This window comes from Apus apus, chromosome 5 (assembly GCF_020740795.1).
Source record: "Apus apus isolate bApuApu2 chromosome 5, bApuApu2.pri.cur, whole genome shotgun sequence".
NCBI lineage: Eukaryota > Metazoa > Chordata > Aves > Apodiformes > Apodidae > Apus > Apus apus.
In genome coordinates, this window is record NC_067286.1 from 64,895,316 (window position 1) to 64,920,875 (window position 25,560).

At 45.2% G+C, this 25,560-nt stretch overlaps 1 protein-coding gene across 3 annotated transcripts in view; it reads left to right on the plus strand.

Moving 5' to 3' along the window:
- MDGA2 (MAM domain containing glycosylphosphatidylinositol anchor 2) overlaps nt 1-25,560 on the plus strand; it is a 340,493-nt gene that overhangs the window by 202,663 nt on the left and 112,270 nt on the right. For all 3 annotated transcript variants that reach the window (XM_051621624.1, XM_051621626.1, XM_051621627.1), the window contains 2 exons: nt 8,898-9,227; nt 20,987-21,280. In XM_051621624.1, coding sequence (XP_051477584.1) covers nt 8,898-9,227; nt 20,987-21,280 — 624 coding nt within the window. The remainder of the gene's footprint in view (nt 1-8,897; nt 9,228-20,986; nt 21,281-25,560) is intronic.

Sequence of the window (25,560 nt, forward strand, 5' to 3'; positions counted from 1 at the left end):
CCAACAGTGTGATGCTGACCTTGGCAGGCCTGGTGGTCTCCTGTCAGCCAGGAATTCATCTGAATAAGAGGGTGCAAAATAGGTGCAGCTGCTGTGCAGGCAAACTGGCAGGACTCTGAGTATTTCATTCAAAAAATGCAGTGGGCTGGTGCTGCACAGATGTTGAGGGATCTGTCCCATCTGCTTTCTTTTCACCCAGCTGAGTATTTCTGTAAGTGGAAAAGGTGAAGCCCATGGCTGGATACAAGGTGGTCATTCTAGCAGTTTCTGGGTCCTGTCAACTGCCTGGAAAAATGTAGCACATGTTGGCAGATTCCCACAATTCTGTGTTTTGAGGGGGTTTATTGCTTTGTTTCATTTAAAAAATGTCCAGAGAAAGTGACTGTTCTGACTGAAAGATACTGAAATGTGCACTGATTTGGGCTGTGTGGTGTGTCTTGCAGACCCTGCCAGTCCACAGCTACCATGACTTATTATTTAAGACCTGGTTTCAACACTCCAGGGAGAGGATGGCTTCTTGTGACCTGCAGTGCAGGATGGTTTACAGGATTACTCAGAGGCAAAAAATCTGGATGGAAAGAGGTGTGTGTTGCCTTGAAATCATGCTTTGCTTCAAAAAGCCAGAACCTACTGGGATTACAGTAGCTGAGTGTTAGGGGAGCAAAAGAAATCAAAGATGAACAGTGGAAGGAGGATACAGAGGGACTTGCAGAAACCTTGGTATATCCAGAGGGAAGAGCCCAGGCACCCAAGCTGCCACTTGAGCAGCTCAGTTTGCTGCCCATGTGCTGGTTGATTAGAAACACTCAGTGCACAGGGCCAGGGGGTAGCTGGAGCTGGAACTGACCTGCAGCTTTTCTATTCTTGATCCCTTATTTTAATTAGTGACCAGCAGATGTATGAGCCCTTAACCACACATTTTAGCCTTTCTTTAATGCATGTTCTTTATGTAACACTGAATTTGGACATACTTTCTCTCCCCCTCCTCTCCAATTTCTATTACTCCCTCAAATCTCTTATTTCTTTTGCTGTTTGGAAAACTGACTTCTGAAATCACCAGCTGGACACAGAGTTTTTATCCAACCGGTTCAACCACTTCATCCCACTAGAAAAGCTTTCTGGTTTTGCTGTCCAAGAGTCACACCGGGCTCCAGACTCAAAACCACCAACACTCCATGAGGTCCAGTTTCACCCCTGGACTGACTACAGGTTGCTTCACTGAAGCATAGAGTCAGAGGATGTGTGGGGTTGGAAGGGACCTTTAGAGGTCATCCAGTCCAGCCCCCCTGCAGTGTAAAGGGACCTTTTTAACTCCATTAGGTTGCTCAGAGCCATGTCAAGCCTGACCTGGAATGTCTCCAGGGATGGAGCCTCCCCCACCTTTCTGGGCAACCTGTTCCAGTGCTTCATCACCCTCATAGTAAATAACTTCTTCCTAATATCTAATCTAAATCTACCCTGCTCTGGTTAAAGCATGAGAGGAAGCACATAGAATGATAGAACTATTCAGGTTGGAAAAGCCTCTTGGGATCACCAAGTCCAACCACCATCCCTACTCTACAAAGTTCTCCCCTAAACCATCTCCACCAACACAACATCCAAATCACTCTTCAACACATCCAGGGATGGTGACTCAACCACCTCCTTGGGCAGCCTGTTGCAGGTAGAATCATAGAACTATCCAGGTTGGAAAAGACCCTTAGGATCACATGTCCAGGTTGGATCTTAAATATGTTTGGATGTGAAGCTAAGCTGAGACACCTTTTCATCAGGTGTTGATGTGCCCGTGATGTTCACAGCAGAATAGTGTGACCTTAGAAAGGACTCAGTTTGTAAGTGTGATCTCCCGTTTGTTACAGAGATTTTTCCATGCATGGAACCATGTCTGTAACAGTGCTGAGTAGGATGGACAATAGTCATTCATCATAAAAGTGGTGATGTACAAGATCCTTCGGAGCAGGCTCGTCTGTGTCTGGAATTGATGTGCAGACTGTGCAGGTGTCACAATCCAGATAAACTGTCATTATGGAGAGCTGGTGTCTTCAAACTCTATTATTTGGAGTGTGCTTTTGTTCCTCTGTTTTAGATTTAGGCTGGCAGACTGTAAAACTAAAGGAGTTTCTTTCTGTTATTTTGTTTTCAAGTGTTTTGCTGGTGGACAAAAGGAAATGCAACTTTTCAGTGCTCCATATGCTCAAAAAAAAATGTCAAAACACATTTTAATGTAACAGAATGAAGTTTAATGCACTACACTGTGATATTCACTGGTGAGAAAGATATTTGGGACAGTTGTTAAATTGTCACATTCAACTTAGCTGTTTGATAATGCAGTTTAAGGCAGTCTCCTGTAGAATACTGAAGACAGTGCAGCTTTGTTGCCCACGGCCAAAATAAACAAAGACTTTGTGTTTCTTCAGAGCTTATGATAGGAACCTTTATTGATTTGATAGAGGTAGACATGCTAATGAAGAAAGAAACATTAGAAAAAGGATTTCCATGAGTCTTTCTTCAGTGAGGATGACATTTTACTTGGTATAGAGATCCATATATGCTGGACTTTTACAAAGAAGTCAATAAACCAGACAATGTGGACTGCACTGCAGCTTCCAAGGTGTGGGGCTGGAGCAGATTCCTTTTTTTTGTGCATTAGTTCCTGTAATAATTCAGACAAATCTGAAACCCAGCCCAGCTGGGTAGATGGTGGATGACAGGGCTGGCAAGCAGGTGTCTTAGAAAGCAGCAAGAGGCTTTAACATTTGTTGTTGTTTGCCTGCATTGTGAGGGAGCCCGGCAGGACAGGCCCTAAGCCACAGCCTCCTGGGCAGCTGGTGGCCTCTGATCCCCCAACCTGAACACAGAGCTTTTTTCACTGAACAGAGAAGATCTGCATCATACTCCCAGTTTCTGATAGCTTTGAATTAGTGATGGGTATCCCTGTCATACAGCAAAGCTCAGGTCACAGCAACGATGCATCAGAGTAATGACACAAGTTGAAATTTGCCTTTTTCTGTTTGAGGTGTGAAACATTATTTCAAGGGAGCATAAATAATTCAGAATTCCTGCTGTAAAACATCACTTGATGTACTATTATACATTTTGGTGTGCCTTTAATGACAGTGAGCCAAGTAATTTTCCTTTTCCTTACTCCTCAGTGATGGGATACTTATGATTTTATAGTGATCATGTGTTAGTCATAGAATTCACTAAACCAGATCCAGGTGCTTATCTATTAAATACATCCATTCTGCATATTGAATGTGTACATTTAACTGACTGCTTTATTTATTTGTTCCTGAAAGTCCATGTTACAAAGCTGGTGCCTTAAACCGGGCCAGGCACGGGTGAGCTGTGCCTGACACCTCTGCAGCTGGGAGCAAAGTCAGTGAATTGCCCCTTCAGGGGAAGCAAATTGAGTTTGTATTTTCCTCCGCAAAATCTGGGAAGCAGCAGAGCCTGCAAGGATGAGCAACAGCGTGCAGTGAGAAAAGCTGGCTTCTCAAGATGCCTGGACAGATTAGGAAAAAGGTTGAGGTTTAGGAACGCACTTTACAAGCCTTTTAGGGAGTATCTAAAATCTTTGTTGTAAGGCTGTGAATCTTTTGAATTGCGGTGGTGTGAAGGCAGGATTGCTTTTCCCATCTGTAGGGCTCTGAGAAGATGAGGGAGCTGGTGTGATTGAAGCAGGAGCTGGTGATAAGAGTTGACTTTCCTTACCCACCGCCTGCTCTATATCTCTCTCTGAAGGACCAATGAATCATCCCAGTAATCATCTTGTGGTACAAAGTTCACGGCAGTAACGTGGAGAGTTGCTTCTCAGTCTTTTAAAGCAAGCAGCCAGCATCAGGATGCACAGACTGCAGTTTCTAGAGCATGAAGCTGGGGTTTGCAGCAATTTTTCCAACCCGGCTGCTCCCACGGTGCTTTTTCTATCTTCTTACTCTTTGGCGTGAAACAGAAGGCAACGGGCTCAGACCAGAGCACACAGAAGTTGTGGAAGGACCATCATTCACTGTGGTGAACTTTGGATCAGATCTTTGGCTTTTTCCTTGCTGTTCCTCTGCAGGCCCTTGGCCATAAAGTGAAAAATCTGTCCATTTAGCACAAGCTCTTTTTCATGCACATGAAAAGGAAATATCAAGGGGTCAGTAACATCTGAGCACTCGGAAAGGATTGCTGCCTTGCCTGATCCAGGGGATGAAACACAGAACCTTCAGCAGCTTTGGAGGATCCTAGAAGTGAGCTGGATCTGGAGTTGAAGGTATTGGCATTGACTTGATAAAATGCCAGTGCTGGGTGCTTGGAAACAAGTGCTGTGCTGGATGCTGGGTTCACCAAACCTCCCAAATGTACTTGTGGTGCTTCAGGACACAAGTAGATGATCAGGTGATGTTCTCCTCTTGTTCCCTGCAAACCTCTTAGAACAAAATCCCACACGATCCTTAACAAACTGTAAAGGGGATCAATCAAAAATTAGTCAAAGCCACTTGTAGTGAGTGCACAGAGGCTGGACTTCATGTGGCATCCAAGTGCTCAGTCAAGGTTAAAATCCATGATTTGCACAGTTCTGCTATTTCATATTGCAGTTGCTGGGGGCTGCACAGCCACAGCCATCAGCAGACACAAAGCCAAGAGTTCCCCCATGGCTTAAGAAGCAGCCAGTGCCCAAAAGTTGGGATGTCAAAGCCTGCAAATAGTGCAGCAGGTCATGTGTTCAGTTCTGGTGCTTGGTGCCACTTAGATGTCAAGAAATGTGCATTTGTGAGATATGAACATTTTGATGCATTCAACAAGCATTTTGGGTTGATTGGGGTGGGGGTGATGAATGCAAATAGACCTTACTTGAGATACTGAAATGCGTTTTATAGCTTTGAAATGTAATTAAGGAGGGAGGGCTCTGACAGTTTGTGAGGAGTTTGAGGATGAAAATTGTTTCGTCTCCGTTTATTTGATCACATCATAGTTATTTAGGGCCTTTTTGAAGAGAGACTGGCACTTTCCTGAGTCTCAAGGTTCAGTTGCAGACTTATTTGCACAGTTGCTCCTGTTTTGTAGCCCAGATCATGTTCTGAAATCTGCTGGGATGCAGCTTCAGTTGGCGTGTCTGCAGCATCACCTCCCACGTTTTGCTGCTTAACCCTCTGTCTCTTTTATTTGGTATGTCTGGAAACCTTCAAATGATGCCTCATGTAACTGATAACGCAGTGACCAGGTAGGTCAGGAAGTTTCCAGTATGTGAAGTGATCTGGAGTCTCATTAGCCTGGAGAGGGAAGTCCATGATCAATTTCCTCTTCCTACAAAGAGCTCTAGCTCCCAGATGCTCTGACACCACCTTTTCAGGATTTGGGGAGGGGATGTTTGTTACTACTTAGGGGTGGTGGCAGTACTGTATCTTGTGGTGCTTTCCATCCTTGAAAATAGATTGTGGAGCAAGACCCCCAGGAATTTCAATGTTCTTGGAACCAGCACTCCAATGTTTGGGCTGCTTCTGGGCCAAATATTGAGCAAGTTAGCCCACAATCTGTCTGAGCAACTATCACACCTAGGACAGTTCTGACCATAGTCCCAGGCCAGAGAGGAAAGTGTCAGCCCGTGCTCCCACTGTCCTCCAGCTCCACATGCCTGTAGCTATCAGACATCTTTGGGCATCTGTGGTTGGTTTCCTGGGGCTACCATCCAGGTATGGGTGGTGATTTTCATGTGCTTTGGTGGCACCGTAGAGATTCTGAGATACGTGGATTAGTTGTAGAAATCAGTGTTTATTCTGGTGCCAAGTGAGACTGGGGATCTGCAGATGTGGGTTGTTCAATGAACTTGCTTCTGAAAAGAGGCTTTATTTTAAAATAAAATTGTCTGCTGCTTTGGTTGGTAACAAAAGCAAAAGGTGACAGCTTTGCACTTTGTGGAATCTTGGAGAACGGGGTTGTGGAAACAGCACACTGACTTTCCACTACAGGTTGTAGTTACACTGTTGTTGGGTTGTTAGTTGTGATGGATTTCTGCCTGTTACTGATGAATATGGTGTGTGTGTTCACCTGGCTTAAGAGGATTGGTTTGAGGAAAGAGAACAGAGCAAAGAGGCTTCTTCCTTCACTTCAAGAATTTCTAAAAAATCCCTTAACTTTTTCCATGCAATGCACTGAGTCAGAGCCTCAATGGGAGTTTTCTACTAGACCCTGTTGTTCCTTTATAAGAAGGAGATGCTGCTGGTATGATCTCTGTGGGTGCTCAAAGCAAAGGAGAAAATTCAGAAAAAAACCCCACAAAACAACAAAACTTCATTGAGGTTATTAGCAATCAATTCTGGCTGAAATATGCTGCTCGTCATGCCTCATGAGTTATTGTTTCTTTTTCCCTGTCTGAAAACTATTTGCATAATCTTTTTACTGGTTTTGTGCATGTAAGCATTGTTTGTTCTTCCATTTTCAAACAACAAAGTTCAGCTTGTGTTTTGAAGTCACTTGCTGAGGCAGTTTCCAGCTGTCATCCCATGTATGGTTCATCAAAGTGCCTGTTCTGCTTCCCAGGGAACTGGCTGCAGCTGCTAAAAGGGAATGAGAGATGCTCAGTCAAGACTAGTGCATTTCAGTGCAAATTTACTCTTAATAGAAGTGATGAAACTTTCTTAAAGAAATGAAATAGTAATAAATTCTTAAAAACACATCAACAGCTTGGATTCTTGAATACAGAGTTCCAATTAAACAGCCACACACCTTTCATGCCATACCTGATCAAATGTCATAGATTTTTCATTCTCTGATTAAAAGGGCTTCCTCAACAGAAGCAGTTTCTCACACCAGGTGTGAGGGGCTGTCCATGAGTAGCCAGCTTTTATATTTCTTTTCTCACATCAAAAAAACCCCAACCCTAATTATTATCTAAATATTAATTATTTTCCAAGTTCTGACAGCGCTAATTCAAGATGGTGTTTGCAAGCTCCACAAAGTGTTTTTCTTGTTGTTCAAGGAGCTGCTGAGCTGATAAAATTGAGTCTGAATTAGCATTTTCAGCCCTTGTAGAGATGCAAGGAGCCAATGCACCGTGCTTGGTGCCTCATCCATCTATCTCCAGTTGACTGTGACGTTCTCTGCACGCAGCAAGTGGGAGGTGTGTATGACCTCAAGTATGGGAGCAGGGAAATACTCAGCTCACAGCCCTTGTCCTTTGTAATGATCACAGAATCATTGTGGTTGGAAAGGACTTCTAAGGTCACCAAGTCCAACTGCCAACACCAAAAAAACCAAACAAAAAAAAAACAACCCAAAATCACAACGAATCTCCAACCCACAACCTTGGCCACTGGAGCCTGTCCTGAAGTACCAAATCTACATGACTTCTGAATACCTCCAGGGATGGTGACTCCATCACCTCCCTGGGCAGGCTGGTCCAGTGCCTGATCACTCAGCATAGAAATTCTTCCTAATGCCCCATGTAAACCTCCCTTGGCACAACTTCAGGCCATTTCCTCTGGTCCTGTTGTTATTATTATTTACTTGGGAGAAGGTGTCACACTTCATTGGCTGAGAGCATGTGAGTATATGAGGGCAGACAGGAGAGTGCTGCAAGTGGGTCCTTTACTCAAGCACTCCCCACGTGGGGCACTGTGCATGGATGGGGAAGGGGGTGCAGAGAGAATGGGAGAAGAATAACAAGGTGACTTCAGTGGAAGTCAGCATGATGATGAAAAGTGGTGGGTTTAGATACTTCTATTCCAGTACCTGCATTTGTCCTGGGTATTTGCTTGTAACATTTGTAACCTATCAATACCTAAAGGTATTGGAGCCTATAGGAAAGCTGGGGAGAGAGTTTTCGCCAGACTGTGGTGATAGACAAGGGGTGATGGTTTTAAACTGAAAGAAGGGAGATTTAGGTGAGACATTAGGAAGAAATTCTTCACCATGAGGGTAGGAAAGCATTGGAACAGGTTGCCCAGAGAAGCTGTGGCTGCCCCATCCCTGGCAGTGTTGAAGGGCAGGTTGGATGGGGCTTGGAGCAGCCTGGGCTGGTGGGAGGTGTCCCTGCCCATGGCAGGGGGGTTGGAACCTGATGGTCTTTAAGGTCCCTTCCAACCTTCACTATTCTGTGATTCTATGATAATTGGTATTTCATTGTGGGACTTCCCAGCTGGAGATAACATATAGAAAAATACATATGTGCAATATGCAAAAATATACAGGGGGAGAGGGATCTTGGGATTGTATAAGTAGTGTTTTATATTCAGTGCATCAAAATATATGTGTATTTCAAAGACTTAATGGCTGCTTCTGAAGCACTCTCCCAAAAATGAGTGTCACACCAACACTCCTCTAGAGCAATCACTTTATTTATGTAAATTATGATTGTTTCTGGGTAGTTTTATGCCCATTTAAAGAGTTACAAGAAAAAAATCAGATAAGTGAGCTGCAGTATTATTTTGCTACTGTGCTGTAGATTGATGAGGGAATGCTAGGAAATGATACTGGTGTGGCCAGGAAGATGGTGAGGAATAGTGTATTCCAGAGTGGCTGTGCCCCCAAGTGGCTGCAGGGCACTCCTGAGCACTTAACCCGCCTTTGAGATGGCCTCAAAGAACTCATCAGCCTTGGGGTTCCATCTGCAACCAAATCAGGTTGCTCAGAACCTTATCCAACATGACCTTGAAAGTTTCCAAGGATGGGGCATCTCCCACCTCTCTGGGCATCATGTCCCAGTGTCACCACCGTCAGTGTAAGCAGTTTCTTTCTTATATCTAATCTGCTTCTCCTCCTTTAGTTTAAAACCATCCTTGTCCTCTCACTACAGACCCTATTAAAATCATATGCAGACACAGAGTGAAACGGGAACATAGTCAGTCTGTGCCAAGTCTGAATGTGCAGAATTAGTACTTTACTACAGTATTGTGGTTTTTTTCATCTTTCAGCCTTAAAAAAAGGACGTTTTTGGATCACTCCTGACCCGTATCATAAAGATGACAACATCCAGATTGGACGAGAAGTGAAAATCTCCTGCCAGGTGGAAGCCATCCCTTCAGAAGAGCTCACCTTCAGCTGGTTTAAAAACGGGCGGCCCTTGCGAAGCTCTGAGAGGATGGTCATCACCCAGACTGACCCTGATGTCTCACCTGGCACCACAAACCTGGACATCATTGACTTGAAATTCACTGACTTTGGGACATATACGTGTGTTGCATCTCTGAAAGGAGGTGGAATATCAGATATCAGCATTGATGTCAACATCTCCAGCAGCACAGGTAAGGAGACTTTCTTTGGTGATCATTTTTACTTTGATTTAGCCAAACTATGGCTTTGCTTGACTCATGGGGAAATGAGGTGGATACACAAAGTGCTTCTCACTGCAGGGATATGGAGTGAGTTCAGAGAAGAGCAATGAAGATGGTGAAGGGTTTGGAACACAAGTCTCTGAGGAGTGGGTGAGAAAGCTTGGGGTGTTGAGCCTGGAGCAAAGGAGGCTGAGGGGAGACCTGCTGGCTGTGTAACTGCCTGAGAGGAGGTTGGAGCCAGGGGGCTGGATCTCTGCTCCCAAGGAACAAGTGACAGAACAGGAGGAAATGGCCTCAAGTCATGCCAAGGGAGGTTTAGATTGGATCTTGGGAACAATTTCTTCTCTAAAAGAGTAATTAAGAACTAGAACAGGCTGCCCAGGGAGGTGGTTGAGTCTCCATCCTTGGAGGTGCTTAAGAGACACATAGATGTGGTACCTAGGAGCATGGTTTAAGCACTGGGCTTGGTAGAGTTGGGTTAATGGTTGGTAGAGTTAGGTCATGGCTGGACTCAATGATCTTAAAGGTCTTTTCCAACCAGAACGACTTTGATTCTGTGATATCCAAGCAGACCCTAGATCAGGAGCTGAGCTGCTTTGTTTAAAGGACAAAAAGCTGAGTAAGTGGCATGTGGTGCACTCTCCCAAGATGACACTAATGTCTTATGTACCCAGTCAAGCCCTCTTTCCCTGTCAGAAAAGTTATTGCTTCTATAAAGGACTTTGGCCTTTATTTAGGACTTCAAGACATTTGGAGTCATGAAAAAATAGCTAGTAGGAAATTACAAAGAGAAATAGGAGGGTGCTGTGTTAACCAAACTGAATCCATCCAGCTGCTCTAATGGAACAGCAAGTGCCAAGCATGGAGGAAGGAGCATTTTTTTTCTTAAAGATGACAAATCTCACTTTGGATCATACTATTCCCAACAGGCAAAAAGACTAAGGTATCTATTATGCGTATTTCCGTGACTGAAACATCTCTCTCTTTGATGAGCTCCAGCCTTGGCTATTACTTTGACTGATAATAAGTATCTTGTTATTCCTGCCATGGAGTAGAAATATGTAACACAATGGGAATGACCTGCTTTGCTTTATCTCATTGCTAGTACCTGGTTTGTAACCAGTAGATTTCATAGACTTTCCCCCCAGAAGCTGGTTTCTATAACCATGGTAGTTCATGTTAGTAAAATGAACTAGAAAACATTCTGAATGCAGAATTTTTTTCCTGCCAAAAATTAGTTACAAAACCCCCCTATCTTCTGACCCCTCTTTGCCAAACACGTTTAAGTCTCTGCTTCCTGCTTTTTCAAAGAGATGAAGTGCACACTTTTGCCTCAAGAAGTACATCCACATTGCTATTCTTCAGATGTTACAACATCAGCAATACTCTGCCAGTGCCTATAACATCTAAACAGTCTCTCTGCAAAATTTCATGATAAGTTATTTTAAAATCTGAACCTTCCCTCCATCTTCAGTACCATGCTTGGATCATGGATTCTGCCTCAGGCCACATCACTTCTGACACCAGTCTGGAAGGTTTGCCTGCTGAGAAGGTTTCATGAAGAATATCATGTGCAACAGGGAGATGAAACAGGGTTTGGACAGGAGCCTGGGAAGTGAAGCCATGTGGTTGAGCCATGAGTTATTGTCTCGAGTTGTGGCAGGGGAGGCTTAGATTGGATATTAGGAAGAATTTCTTTGCTGCAAGAGTGGTCAGGCACTGGAACAGGCTGCCCAGGGAGCTGGTGGAGTCACCATCCTTGGATATATTCAAGAAACTTGTAGATGAGGAACTTCAGGACATGCTCTAGTGGCTGAGGTTGTGTGTTGTGAAATGAAAAGTTCAGACTGGATATAAGCAGCAACCTTTTCCCTGTGAGGACATCCAAGGAGAATACAGAAACATCATGGGATCTTAATCCCAAGAGGTTTTGAAGACCTGATAATGCCCTGATCAGCCTGGTCTAACATCATATCTGGCCATGCTTTGAGCTGGGGCTTGGGCTAGAGACTTCCTGAGCTTCTCAGTTATCCCATGAAGACTGCAGGGATAAAAAACACTAACCAACAGATTCAGGGACAAGGGGACAGCCTGTCTCTTGGCCAAAAAAAAGAAACATGGTGTTCAAGCTTATTAATGCACTTCATACTAACAGGTAAAGAACTGAGAGGTTTATGGTAAGGTGAGAGCCAAGTTCAGCATGCTGGGTGGCAGTTGCACACACACTTTGTTACCTGCTTGCCAGGGTGAAGTGGACAGTGAGGTTTGTGCAGCCATGCATTGTCCACCTGGCAGACAGTAACTGCTCTATTATCTGTACTTGCTGGGGAATCATTTGGGAAATTGATGGGATTTATTGGAAACATCCATTAGCTGGCCTGTTCTGCCTATGAGCTCGTCAGAGTTTCTACAGGCAGTGATGAATTATGTCAGCTCTTAAATGTACTGTCCTGTAACACTCCAGAAAATCAGCAAGGGGGAAGAAAAAGTAGAGTTTGGGATCAGCCTTATTTAGCATCTGAAAAGGAATTCTACCTGTTTGTGACTTCATCCCGCTCAAGTGGAAGCTGAAATAGTTTCAGTGAGCTTTAGAAGGTCATTACTGATTCATCAAGATTCGTTACTGCTGTGGTAATTAGGAGGATAAAGCCTAGGCACAAACATGTTTTCCAAATGCCAGGACTTGCATGGATATATTCCTATGGTGCTGTGTGTCTCTTTGCTGGTTTGGGGGAGAATTCTCTCTTCCCAACATACATGAGGTTCCTCCTGGAGTCACCAAGTGAGGCAGGGGCTGTGTCACCTCATGAGGAAGGAGGGAGAAGGTTAGGTCATCTCCTCTGTCCCTCCAGCAGACTGGGAAGGGACATGTGGCAGTGCAAGGGACATGCCAGCCTCTTGGCATACTTGGCATTGCACCTGTTTAGCAGGAATATTTTTCTCTCAACATTTTGTACTTTAAGCATTTAAAAACATATTTATGTCCTGAGTATCTTACATAAATGGACCTGAAGTAATCCCCTAGCAGCCTCCCCCCAGCCCTCCCCCCTGTCATCTCCACAAAGTAGGTCACTGAATAGTGGAAATGAAAACTCAAATGTGAAATATTTGCCCTATAAAAGCCCTGTCATCCATAAAACCAACCCTGGGCAAATGTTACTGCAAGACATGATGGCTCTTCTGTGTGTGTGCACATGTCATGGTGAATCTGAAGGCAGGAGAGGTTAGAACAGCAACAAAACCCCCGGTAAAATAGACTCATGGTAGGCAAAAAAGAGAAGTGGATCAGGAGAGTGTGTTAGTATTTGTAAGTGATCTTTTCCTCTGCCTTAAATACTGTATTCAAAGCAGGAAGAATAAGGCTTCAGGTGATGTCTGCTCTGCTCAGCCTGGCTCTTCACGCTATCTTTGTCCCCCTACAATCAGAGATGTAACATCTGTCACTTCTGGCATCTTCTCTCTCCGTGTTCCCGGGGGGCAGGGTTGTGCAGCGAAGCCAGTTGTTCCTTCAGGGGGGTTATTTCACTTGGTTCTCTGGCTGCACTGCTCTTAATTGCTGCTAAAAGAGCTGGATGGAGGAGGTGGCTGGTGCTCTTGGGCTGGAGGAGGTGGTGGTGACCCTTCTTTACTCAAGAGAGCTCTTACTACTGTTTCACTCCTACCAAGCTTGGGCACAATTAGATGTCCTACCTGGCAAATATGACCAGCAAATTCTTCGTCTCTGGGTGAACCTGAAGATGTGCTGAGGTGTGCTGCCCTGGGGGTAGGCGCGTCTCAGAGAGGAACATGGACTTTAGACATGAGCACAGGGCAGGCTGGTGGCATCCAGGTCTCCTGTTCCACCTCTGAGGCCGGTCGTGTCGACAGACAGATTTGGGTTTGCATAAGCACTGCCAGAGACAGGCAGAGAAATTCCTAACAAGAAAGTGTGAATGAGCCTGTGTAGCCTCCCTGCAGTACGATAAGTGGGCTTCCCTGTTAAACTAATCAGCTATCTATTAAATAATGAATTAATTAAACATCGAGGCTGGTGTATTAGGACATGTGGCCTTAAGCTGTGTGTGAAGTATGTGTCCTCTGGTCAGCTTGTTCCTCCTTTGATGATACATAAAAGAGACCTTCATTTTATTTCTGAATGTTTATTAAAATCACAGTGCTGCCTCTTTGCATAATGAAAAAATGCCTTTTGTGAGACAATTAGTGGTCTAATTAAGATATTTGTAAACCTTAAGCACTGTCCAGAGTGATCACTCACTGGCAACCCTGAGGCATACCAGAAAATAGGCAGACATTTCATTATTGCAGTAAATTGATTATTTGTTGTGAGCCATTATCCTCAGAGTTTATCTTTGAAAGGAATAGGTGAACAGAAGGGACAGATAAATGCCAGACTTTGTTAAAAAAAAGCTTTACTTTTATAGTTCTGTTTTAGTACTTAATGTACTTGATTTTTCCTTTTGATTCTATCCCTGGGAGCTGCTGTCCCTTCCCATCCTTCAGCCTGGGGCACGGCTGGCCAAGCTGCTTGGCTCCTCCTGGAGGAGAAGTGAGGGTGGGTGACCTCCTGCCCTGCAGCCCCTTCCCTCCCCAGCACCTGCTTTCCCCCAGGAAATCTGTGGAGGGTTTTTTTCTGGGAGGTGCTTATCCACCATGGATTGACTTGGGCTGGCTTTCTGGGAGCAGACACCTTCTTTAGCAGTCAAATATTGTGGAGTCTCTTTATTCTTCTCTGGAGGGCTGTGGAGTCAGCTCATCATCTCACATTGCATGTGGCTCATGGAGCTCCTCAGCACGACTCCTGCGAGATCACTGAAAGCTAATTTGGCTAATTTGCTGCTGGCTGTGTATGTTCTGGGTTTAAATTGTGCCTCTTCAGAGTCTGACTGCAGAGAAAGGTGGTATTTTAAGGTATTAAAAATATATTGAGGTATAAGAACTGATATTGGAATTATTTTACTGTCTAAGCAGGTCTTTTATACAAGCCCCCACCATGAAGTCTGTGGTCAATGTTCATGTCTTCGCTGGCAATTAGAAGTGGTTTGTGCCCAGGAAAACCTGGGCTGTGGGGCTTTCTATTCTTAGGTGTGGGCAGGACAGCTCCCAGGCCACTGGAACAATGAGAGGAGAAAATTGCCGTGAAATCAAGACAGGATTCCCTGACAGGTCACTTGATTTACCTTCCACACTAGTAACTGGATGGATCCTCTTTCATGGTGATGAAAGCCATGGAAGCTTACATTAAATTCTCTTGACTTCAGCTGCTTTTCCAGTCCTTTGGCTGGATCAGCCATCTGCCCCAAGACTCTCTTCTCACCTCTGCAGACCCTTTCAGCCTATTTCTGCCCATGTTCCCCATCACTTCTTTCTAAAAAACCCCACATATTAGGCTGAACAGTTATGTCTCTGTTTATGAAAATGTCTCCAGAACATAAATAATTACCCCTTGCTGCCCTTCAGAGGCTAACTGGTTTTGCTCAAATACATGTTGTACACCAGCTCAGCCTCCTATTCAGGAACTCAGCCTGCCCTGTCTTAAAAAACCCTCCATCACATAAGGAGTATGAATCATGAACAGGGACCAAAATGCAAGTCTCTGCCAGAGGATGATTAATCCTGGAGCTTCAGACCTTCATATTCATAAATATTAGAGAAGGAGGATATGCAAATAATTTCACCACCATCTCCTAGTCAGTACAGAGCAGATTCTTCAGTATTCCTTATCCAGGCTGGTTTTAAATTATTTGAACAATGTGACTTCCAATGCTTCTTTGGGGAGATTATCTGTGAGTAATCTCCAGTGTGGATTATTTCTTGATATGCTGCTCAAACACTCATTTGCTCCCCTTTATCCTATAATTACTTGTTATTACCATTAGTCTGCTCTAAGCAGCCTGATCACAGTTGCCCACAACTCCTCCCAGCCCACAGCCTCCCCATCACCGCCAAGACTGGAAGTCCTTGCTTCAGGGCTACAGCTTTCCTTCCTGCCTGGTTAAGGCACCTGAGGGGATGCAGAAGTGACAGTAGCCCCTGCTTCAACTGTGCCTTCTGTAATGCCCAGGGAAGAGCTCAGGAGTTGTGTTGTCCCCTCCCAAGCCTACCATGAGGCCACCACTTCTAGGGCCTCCTCGTCCTTCTCGCGTGACCATGGTCGCCTTCTGCCCCTTTGAGTGATTTCTCTGCAAGCAGGTTCTTGCCTCTGCCGTTGCCTCCTTACCAATCAATTAAGCTACCTGCAGGTTCAAACTAGGGACAGAAATTGACCCATCAGGGTTTCAAAGGTCTAGAGTAGACCAGAACTAGACTGTGTCTTCCCAGAACCAGATTGTGTCTTCCCAAAACATGCAGTGAAAAAACATATTAGGCTCATATCGGGTTTTGGTTTGAAGTAGCTTCTTTTTTCCTGTCCCCATTCTCCTGTAGACATGGGGACTGTGCTGGATCAAGGATCTGATGGAATGACAGTAGAATTGCCCCAGATCAGACAGAAGAGTCTAGTCTCGTTTCCTGTCTCCAGTAACAGACACATCTGCCTGGGGAACAGTTTAAGACAGAAAAAGAGGACAAGAATACAGTGATACCTTCTGCCCTCTGACCTTCTGGTGAGTCAGTGACATTCAGAGGCAAAGGTTGTCCCAGACCATTTTATTTAAGAGCCAGGAGTGGACATGTATCAACAGTAACCCTGTTGTCCCTGTGCCTCTGCCTGTTTCAAAGGGCAATCGTGGCTTTTTTCCTAGTATGTGCTACTTCAGTGCTACTAACGCCTTTGTTTTCCAAGTGATAACCTTCTGCTTCAGGGAACAGATTTAACTGCTAAGAGTATTAACTTATTTTTTTAAGCCACTCTCTGCATAAATAAGTTAATGTTTGTTGTTTCAAATATGGGGTTTAGCTAACTTATTATTCTGCACAAGCAAGAACAGAATTGACCTTTATTTGCACCAGGCTCTGTAGCTGGTGCTGCGGGAGATGTGCTGCTGCCTCTGCAAGGAGGGTTGAGCCCAAGGCAGCTTGAGCCACAGCAGCACCTGCTGGGAGAGGAAGGCTGACACAGCTGGTGGCACCATTCACAGAATCACAGAATCCTAAGGGTTGGGAGGGACCTGGAAAGACCATCCAGTCCAACCCCCCTGCCAGAGCAGGATCATCCAGAGCACATCACACAGGAACGTGTCCAGGTGGGTTTGAATGTCTCCAGAGAAGGAGACTCCACAGCCTCTCTGGGCAGCCTGTCCCAGGGCTCTGTCACTCTCACATGAAAGAAGTTCTTCTTGATATTCACATGGAACCTCCTATGCTCCAGTTTGCACCCACTGCCCCTTGTCCTATCACTGGACATCACTGAGAAGAGCCTGGCTCCATCCTCCTGACACTGCCCTTTACATATTTGTAAACACTGATGAGGTCACCCCTCAGTCTCCTCCAGGCTAAAGAGACCCAGCTCCCTCAGCCTTTCCTGATCAGGTAGATGTTCCACTCCCTTCCTCATGTTTGTGGCTCTGCCCTGGACTCCAGTCCTCAGGCACCCCTCCTGTTACCCACGACTTACCAAAGATGATGGAGAGTGGCTTATCAATGACCTCTGCTCCCTCAGCACCCACGGGTGCATTCCATCCAGACCTATCAATTTATGGATGTCAGATTGCTTAACTGATCCCTAACCCAATCCTCATCTACCAAAGCAAACTCCTCCTTCATCCTGACTTCTTCTGGGGCTTTAGGGATCTGGGGCTCGTGGGGAGAGTCTGCACTAGTAAAGACAGAGGTAAAGAAGACATTCAGTACCTCTGTCTTCTTTATAACCTCTGTCACCAGGACACCCACCATTGGCACAGCTGGAAGTACCCTAACACAGCTGGTGGTGCCCTGGCACAGATGGAATTACCCCAACACAGTCAGCAGCACCCCAGCAGAGCAGCTGGCACCCTGGCTTGGCTGGCAACAGCCTGCAGACCTGCTTAGTACTTCTCTGGCTTGGCTGGCACACCCCTCTGCTCCCCCCACTGGCAGCACCTCTGCTGGCACACTCTTGTTCATGCACATGTCTTCTTACACCCTTGCACCTTTGTTTGTGCACTTATGCACCCTTGTTCACCCACGTTTGCTCGTTCTTCTTTGCTCCTGCACCATTGCACAGGCACCTTTGCTTCTAGTAACAAGTGATATGACTAGAAGAAACAACCCAATCTGACCAGGGGAGGTTTAGTTTGGATATTGGGAAAAAATTCTTCCCCCAAAGGGGTGTCAGGCCCTGGCACAGGCTGCCCAGGGCAGTGGTGGAGTCCCCATCTCTGGAGGTACCTAGAAGACAGAGATGTGGTGTTCAAGGACATGGTTTAGTGATGGCCTTGGAAGTGCTTGGTTTAGGATTGGAGTTAATGTTCTTGAAGTTCTTTTACAACCAAAATGATTCTGTGATTCTACACCCTTGCTCATGCAGACTTGCCAGGTTCTCTTCCACAACAACCTCAGCTGTCTGGTTCTGGGGCCTCCCTACATCTTGGGTCCTAGTAAGGGAAAACAAACTTCAACCTGTTATTTTCTCCTCAATTCTCTAGCTCTCTCCAACCACCCCATCTTCCTGGTTTCTCTATGGGCATGGCATTGATTGGAGTTTCTTTTGTGGCTTTTTTTCTGCTCTATTGCTTATGAAAGCAAGTCATACATGACCAGGCTGCCAGTGCCTGTCAGCTGGTGAGTTGCAGTCCCCCACACTCCATGATATCTTTTGAACCTGTGGCTGATTTAAGCCAAATTTGACAGTGGAATAGACATCTCCAGGATAATTAAGTACCTGCAAGTTTGTGAAAATAAACAGATAGGTATTAAAAAGGAAACCCTAGCAAAACCCCTCCCTGAGAAAGGACTGAGTCTTGTCCTTCCTCCTAGTTAGACAGCTAAGGATCAGCATCTGAGCTGAGGGACCTGAACCATAATGGCTGTGGTGGGAGCAGAGGAATCCGTGGTAGGAGCTCACTGTCCTGGCACTGTCAGTCAAAGGTGATATATGAAAGCTGCAGCCAGGTTTCTTATTTATGGCATTGCCTGTGAAATTATTTGTTTTAATAGATGACCTTGTCCCTCCTCTCTCCTTCTCTGTTTCCAGTCAAGAATATTCATAAATACAGTAAACCATAATAATATATTGGCTGGCTTACAGTGTGATAGATCATGGTTGTGTTGCAAAATGCTCCAGAAGATGAGTCAGGGTGTCTTCAGGTATCTTGCCATCTGGGGTGCTGATGGAGCCCATCTTATCAGCCTGCCTGCACACCTCCTCTTCTGTGGTCCTTACCTTGGCAGTGGGCAGCTTTTGCAGGGCTGTTATCTCTGCTTTTCAGAAGGAAGACTGAGTTAAGAAGAGGGTACACTACCTGCTCACAGCTGCACAGGCCTTTTTGGGCATCTTTCTTCTTTTTTTTTTTTTCCTTTCTTTCTTTTCCCCCACTCCCCCAAAGATCCATGTCCTGTGCCATTCACTCTCCTTCCCCCCAGATGCCCCCAGAAGCTACATGTGACCATGAGAAGCAGGGTGAATTCTGTCCCACCACAAGCACCCGGATGATGCGGGTCCAGCACAAATACCACGGGATGGAAAAGTGAGGGAAAGGGAAGGGCACACGCTGCTGGGGCAATGCAAGCAGAGCAACTCTCATCTGCTCCTTGTGTCTCATCCCTCACCACCCTCAGCACCCTTTTCCCTCTGTGTTTTTCCTGTGAGCTCTGGCAGAGCTCTGTCTGGACTGCCATCGTGGCTCTGTACCACCCTTCCTTTCACTGGACCATCTCACATCCTGCAGATCTTCCTCACCAGGGGCTTTTGGGCATCTTCATGGGGTGGTTTCTCCTCTCCAGGTGATCCAGGTCTCCTGAGCAACTGGCCTGTGCTCGGGACCTGCTACAGCACACAGGCATAAGTGAAAAATAAGAATGTTTTATTAATGTTGAGGATGTTTTATTAAGCAGACTTTCTCTTTTTTTTTTTCTTTTTTTTTTTTTCTTTTTTAAATAAAAGTCTTATTTTTTGAACTATAAAATCATTTTTCCTTTGCCATGGAAAAAGTTATTTCCACTTTTGCATGTTCCACCAGATTCAGGAGGAGCTATTAAAGTCTTCAAAACAGCTGAGAACAGCATTTTGGTACCTATGAAGTCCCTGATCTAAACTCAGACTCTAGCAGGCTTGTCAGGTCTGCAGACATAGTGTGGATCCCGGGGGAAACCTGGAACTGTTCTCACTGGTACCAGCCTGCAGTTTGTGTCTCTGGGGGCCTGAAAGTGGCCTTTGATTATTTTGCCTTGTGGACAGGAGTTGTGGTGCAGTCTGTGTTTTGCCAGTCCTCACATTCAAGCAAAGCAGTTGAGCGCAGGATATTGTGGAGAAGTAACACTCCTGGGAGTGTTTCCTGGACTGTTTCAAGACAGAAACCATCTCTACATGGCTTAGAACAGAAGAATCTTAAGGTCAGAGGAGTTTTCAGATGGCACCAAAGGAAAGAGAAGATGGGCAGTGTTTAAATCAAGCTTTTCCATATCTGTCTCTGCTTTGCAGACAGGCTGGGGGAGTTGGGGTGTTCAGCCTGGAGAAGAGAAGGCTCCAGGGAGACCTTATAGCACCTTCCAGTGCCTGAAGGGGCTCCAGGAAAGCTGGGGAGGGGCTTGGGACAAGGGCAGGGAGGGAGAGGACAAGGGGGAATGGATGAAAACTGGAAGAGGGAGATTGAGGTGAGATGTTAGGAGGGAGAAATTCTTTGCTGTGAGGGTGGTGAGACCCTGGCCCAGGTTACCCAGAGAAGCTGTGGCTGCCCCATCCCTGGCAGTGTTGAAGGGCAGGTTGGATGGGGCTTGGAGCAACCTGGGCTGGTGGGAGGTGTCCCTGCCCATGGCAGGGGGTTGGAACTGGACAATCTTTAAGGTCCTCTCTAACCCAAACCAGTCTGTGGTTCTATGATTACTTCTGTCCTGATCAAGCACCTTGGGCAGCCATGTCTCTTCCATGGCAGCCTCACTCTTTTCCTCCACACCAAGGGCTGATAATTCAGAGGCACTGGGGGCAATTAGAAAGTCTCGCTCTTGCAATACTGTGGAGAGGAGGAAGGATGTGTCCTTGGGTATGACCAGCTTGCTCTGTGGCAGTGCCAGGTCCTCCTGCTCCAAGGGGCTGTCTGACTCCTGCTGGAAATGGTTATTCACATATTCCTTCAGGATTTGCTAATGCAAATCTGTATGAAAAAGAACTACCCCTGTGACAAACCTGCCGAGCTAGAAAGACGCCAACTGCGTTTTGGTTTCAGGTCTTGAATTCTGAGCTGATTTCTGCATTGGCAGGATTCTTCCTTATTGCACAACCATTACAAGCTGGATAAAATCAGCAACCAGTGTGTTATAAAAAAGGGGGTTTAGTGCCAAATACTCATAAAAAGAAAGGCGATAACTTGCAGTGACTGAGTGCTAGCTGGGCCCCGTGGTCCAAATGTGCATGGCAGAGATGCACAGGGAGGCAAATGAGTGTCATGGCCGGGGCTGTTAAATCTTATTTTAACCACTTCAAGCAGTTCAACACTTTGTCTCGTAAATCTAGCAGCATTCTAGGGCCCTCCAGTACATGTAGCCACTGTGCATTGCTACATGGAATCGGATTCTTCGTGTAGAATTGTGACTGTACAAGCAAGAAAGCCACTTGATGTCTCTGTAATGCTAATTGTTGAACCGTCTCTTTTTCTCAGTCCCACCCAATTTGACTGTCCCTCAAGAAAAGTCACCCCTGGTGACCCGGGAAGGGGACACGGTCGAGCTGCAGTGCCAGGTGACAGGGAAGCCCAAGCCCATCATTCTGTGGTCCCGAGCAGACAAGGAGGTGGCGATGCCGGACGGGGCGATGCAGACGGAGAGCTACGATGGGATCCTGAGGATTGTGAACGTGTCCAGGGAGATGACAGGAACCTACAGGTGCCAGACCAGCCAGTACAACGGGTTCAATGTCAAACCCAGAGAGGCTTTGGTACAGCTCATTGTACAGTGTAAGTAGACCCTTATTTTCTTTCCACATGGCTTTGCTGAGATTAAGTTGATTTATTTCACCTCCGAATACGCAGCAGCAAGAGTCTTACAGTTGTTATGCTTTTGATGCTCTGCTGTTTGGCTCTGTAGTTCCCTGAATCCATAATTTTGATGGAAATTTAGAAGTAAAAATGACACAGGAGTGCCATTTATATTAAAAAAAAAAAAAAAAAGAAAATAAAAAGAAAAAGTGTGAGGCAATCATTATTTTCCCAGTGCCTGGCTTTAAATTTCTTGACACACGAACAAGCACACGGGATAGGAGGACATATTTTGTAAATGCAATCTAATACTGATCTCATTTGTTGATACTGTGTAAAACAAAGAGAAAATGAGAGAAAGAGCTGTTCTGTCTTAGCTGATCTGCATGCAAATCTGCATAGTCTGCTCTGACTCTGAATGTGAGCCATCAGCATCAGGAATGGGGAGAAAAACATAAGGGGAAGTAAATTATTTTGGAAATGCTCGGTGTTTATTATAGGAAAATGAAAAGCCTGGTTTGATGTGGTTTGTGGGAAATAATGAGCCTTACTTTGTGCTGTGTATCTGATGAAGATGCTCACTAAATGACTTTCATGCTCCTGTTGTATTGTTGGTACTTATTTTCACTTTTTTTATGAAATGACTTGTGCAGCCCTCATTTATTCCAGTTTCAGATGCCCAAATGCTTTGGCAGATTTGCGTTTCAACAGTGTTGTGTGCTCAGCACAACTGACCTCTTTTGGGGCCCTCAGGGATGAGATGCTGCAGTATACATAGTTATTACTAATAATCATCTGATTTGTTTTTTCTGAGGTCTGTTGTATAACAAATTATTTATGCACTTGATTACATGTTGTATCTGCAGTGCTTTCAGCAGAGCTATTTACTGGTGCCGGCACAGCTTGCTCTCAAAGTATGCGTCTGTCCCAGCCAGCAGTCACATTAATGCCTGCAGGCAAGCTGGAACCTTCTCACTTGGTCTTCTTGTTGTGGGTTCCTTACAGAATCATCATAGAATGGTTTGGGTTGGAAGGGACCTTAAAGATCATCTAGTTCATCTGCGTCAGAGCTGGTTTCATCCCACCTGCACTTATGTCTCTAAATTGGGAGCAGAGACATCTTCAGCTCCCTCTTTGGAGATTGCAGAAAAAGGTGTGGATTGGATCATCCTTCAGAGAGGTCTGTCTGTCCCTACAGAGCATAAAAGGACCGTGTCATTATTACTAGGATTGTGCTAATTCTGATAGTGGCTTTTGTGGTTATTATCACTAGGACTGCTGCTGATGACACACAGCTTCTCTTTCAGGTCTCCTAAAACAAGTTGTCATCATGACAGGTGTTTAATTCTGGCCACACAAAAAAGTTGATTTACAGAAGGTAAATGTCAAGAAAAGGTAGCAGATGAAAGAGAGGGAAGGACAAAATATAGGATATGTGGATGGGTCTCCCAAGTGTGTCCTCCAAATGGACATGCCACCAGGACCCAGGTCATTGTCAGGGCTGATGGAGCTGATGGAGCCTTGTCCTCGGTCTCACAGCAGGAATGGTGCAAGAGGAGGGGCTGATGTGGGGGAAAATGTGGAGATCAGCAGCACAAAACCATCGTGGGGGGTGTCAATGGCTGCAGCTGATCAGGTAGTTGCAGAGAGGCTGGATGTGGTATATTTTGGCCACCACAGCTTTGCTGGAACATGTCTTTGTTATCCTTTGCAAACACTAAACACACAAGAAAAGTTTATTCAATACAGTTGTAAATTGAAGACAATCAGGGTTGTGAAAACTTGCTGTGACACCCCCCAGCCTGCTGCTCTTGGGACACAGGGTGGGAGGATGGCAGCAGTGTGGCTCATAGGAGTGGTTGACTAAGACTAGTTCCTCAGAGAGCAACAATGATGGGTGAGAAAGGGGAGAATGTGCAAGATTTTCAGAAAACCTGGATTAAAGACTGGTCTGTGTGGGGACTGCAGGCTTTGGGGATCTTGAACAGCAGAGAGGGAACATGAACTCAAGAAGAGCTGATTCACAGAGTCCCTTGTGAACTGAGAACAAGAGCTGCTATACAAACAGTGGAGCAATGGTGCTTCTGAATGAGGAGGAAGGAAAGTGGCCTTTTTCCCCTTTTATGCCACTGATTTGATATGAGAAATAGAACAGGTTGTGTTTTCTGGCCACTGGGATCCTCCATCTTAGCCATTTAACTCATATTCTCTTTTTGTCAAAGTACAGCAATCATCCTTGCCCTATGTCCATGTGCGCAGGCTCCGCAAGGGTGGTTTTAACACCCTGGTTTGGGCTGGTTGCAATCGTGTGGATGATGCACATGTAGATGACAGAGGCTTCTTTGAATAATTCAGTTCATGTACAAATACGAGTGTGGAGGGTGTTCCTGAGAAAGAAAGACCTTCAGTGGGAGAGCTCTGCAGGTGAATCCACTCCAGGAGTTACCAACAGCAAACCCAGAACCTAATCAATGGCCAGGGCAAGCTGGCTGTCCCAGCCCTGGTGCCAAGATTTTCTTGTCTCAATCCTTGGGAGCATTATGACCTTTTTTTTTTTTTAAAAAAAAAAACCTCTCAGAAGCTCAGTTCTCTGGGGAATACTGGAAGAACAAGCATTCCTAAACACTCCTGACATAGTTCTGTATCACAGCTGTGATGTGTCCCACATTTTACCCTAAAAGGCTTAATTTCAAATCTTTCACAGTCACAGAAACTTCTGTCTCTCCAGTGAGCTCTGCCTCCTTTAGCCTGGTCTCCACTTCCAAGCTTTTCAGGTGCTGCAATTTTCTTCAGCAGGGACGTAACTGTGCATTAGGTGTTGGAGGAAGGGATGGCTGAGTCTGAACCTTGGGGAGTGTTACCCAGGCTGTAGGATGTTGACTTCCCACCAGCTGCACTTCTTCAGGACCTGAGTCCCTGGTAGACCCAGTGGGCTGGCTCCCACTGGGCTACAAAGGCATCAGGTGGCTGGTGGATGCATTCCTTGGGTTGACATTATTTTGCTGTGTTTCACTATAGGAAAAAGCTCTGGGTTTCTGTGCTTTGTCTTCTGAATTGCTGTAAAGCTCTGCATTAGGTGCAGCAGTTCACAAATTCTGAGAGAGATGAGACACAACTTGAAAATGGTTATAATAAGGGAAAAGCATAACAGGTATTTACAAGAGATTTTCTTTATTCTCCTCTTGTTTAGATTTCCAGTCCCTTTATTCAGATCCAAGCAAGTGACAATTTGGGGAGGAATGGACAAAGCAGATATTATGTAACACTTTAATTATTTTTCCTTGTGGGAGGAAAGTACTTGTGTTCACATTGACTTCAGCAGCACTTCTGTAACTGGCACAGCATTTATTCAATTGTCATAAAAATGAGTTCTTTTCAGTCGTTTTGCAATATTTACTTTCAATGCTCCTATCAGTTATAAAGAGGGAAAGAAATGTAATGAAACACTTCTAGTTCTGTAAGAACTCATTGATTTCACTTTGTGTGTGGTGCGTGGGTGTATGAGCAGATGTGTTCATGGATGTTGGTAGCTGGGCACCTTCCCATCCTCTGGGCTGTCAGGAGAGTTTCTGCCTCTGGGAGTAGGACTTTCTATCCCACCAAAGTGGAGTGTTACTCTACTTAGCTTCACAGGGCAAATCTTTCAGTGGAACTGCTGCTCCAGGGCATACCTCTTAGTTCAAACAAAAGAAAAACTAAAGATAAACTCAAAGATAAAGGGGTTTTGGATTTTGTTTGTGGGGATTTTTTTTGTGTTTTTTGTTGTTGTTTTTTTAACTCTAAGTTCATCCAACCAGTTCTAAAAGATTTTTTCTTTTCCTCTCCTCTCTTTTCCCCTGGCATCCCTTTAATCCCATACCCAGTAATATCAGGATCCCAGACTGGGAGTTCTCTAGAAAAATGGCTGGTTCCTGTGCTTTATCACAGTTTGGCCTCAAGTTGTTGTTTAAGACCTGATTTTTCATGTCTGCTATCAAATTCTAAAAATTCTAATAGGAAAATGCAACAGCATCATGGGAAATGAAAAGTAAAGGAAGACTCACCTCTCCTAGCCCAGGAGACAAGGTGTGGACATTGTGCTTTTCAGTGCACTTGGAGTCGTACAAACCCTTCTCACATCCTGAAGTGCTTGCTCAAGAGTAAAATACTACAAAGATGATTCTTGTTTTGAGGACTAACTGAGTAGGCTTTGGAGAGGAGTTGAAGGGAAGATGTAACCCATTTGAATGTTAGGTCCCTGTGCTTCCTGTGTGGCTCTG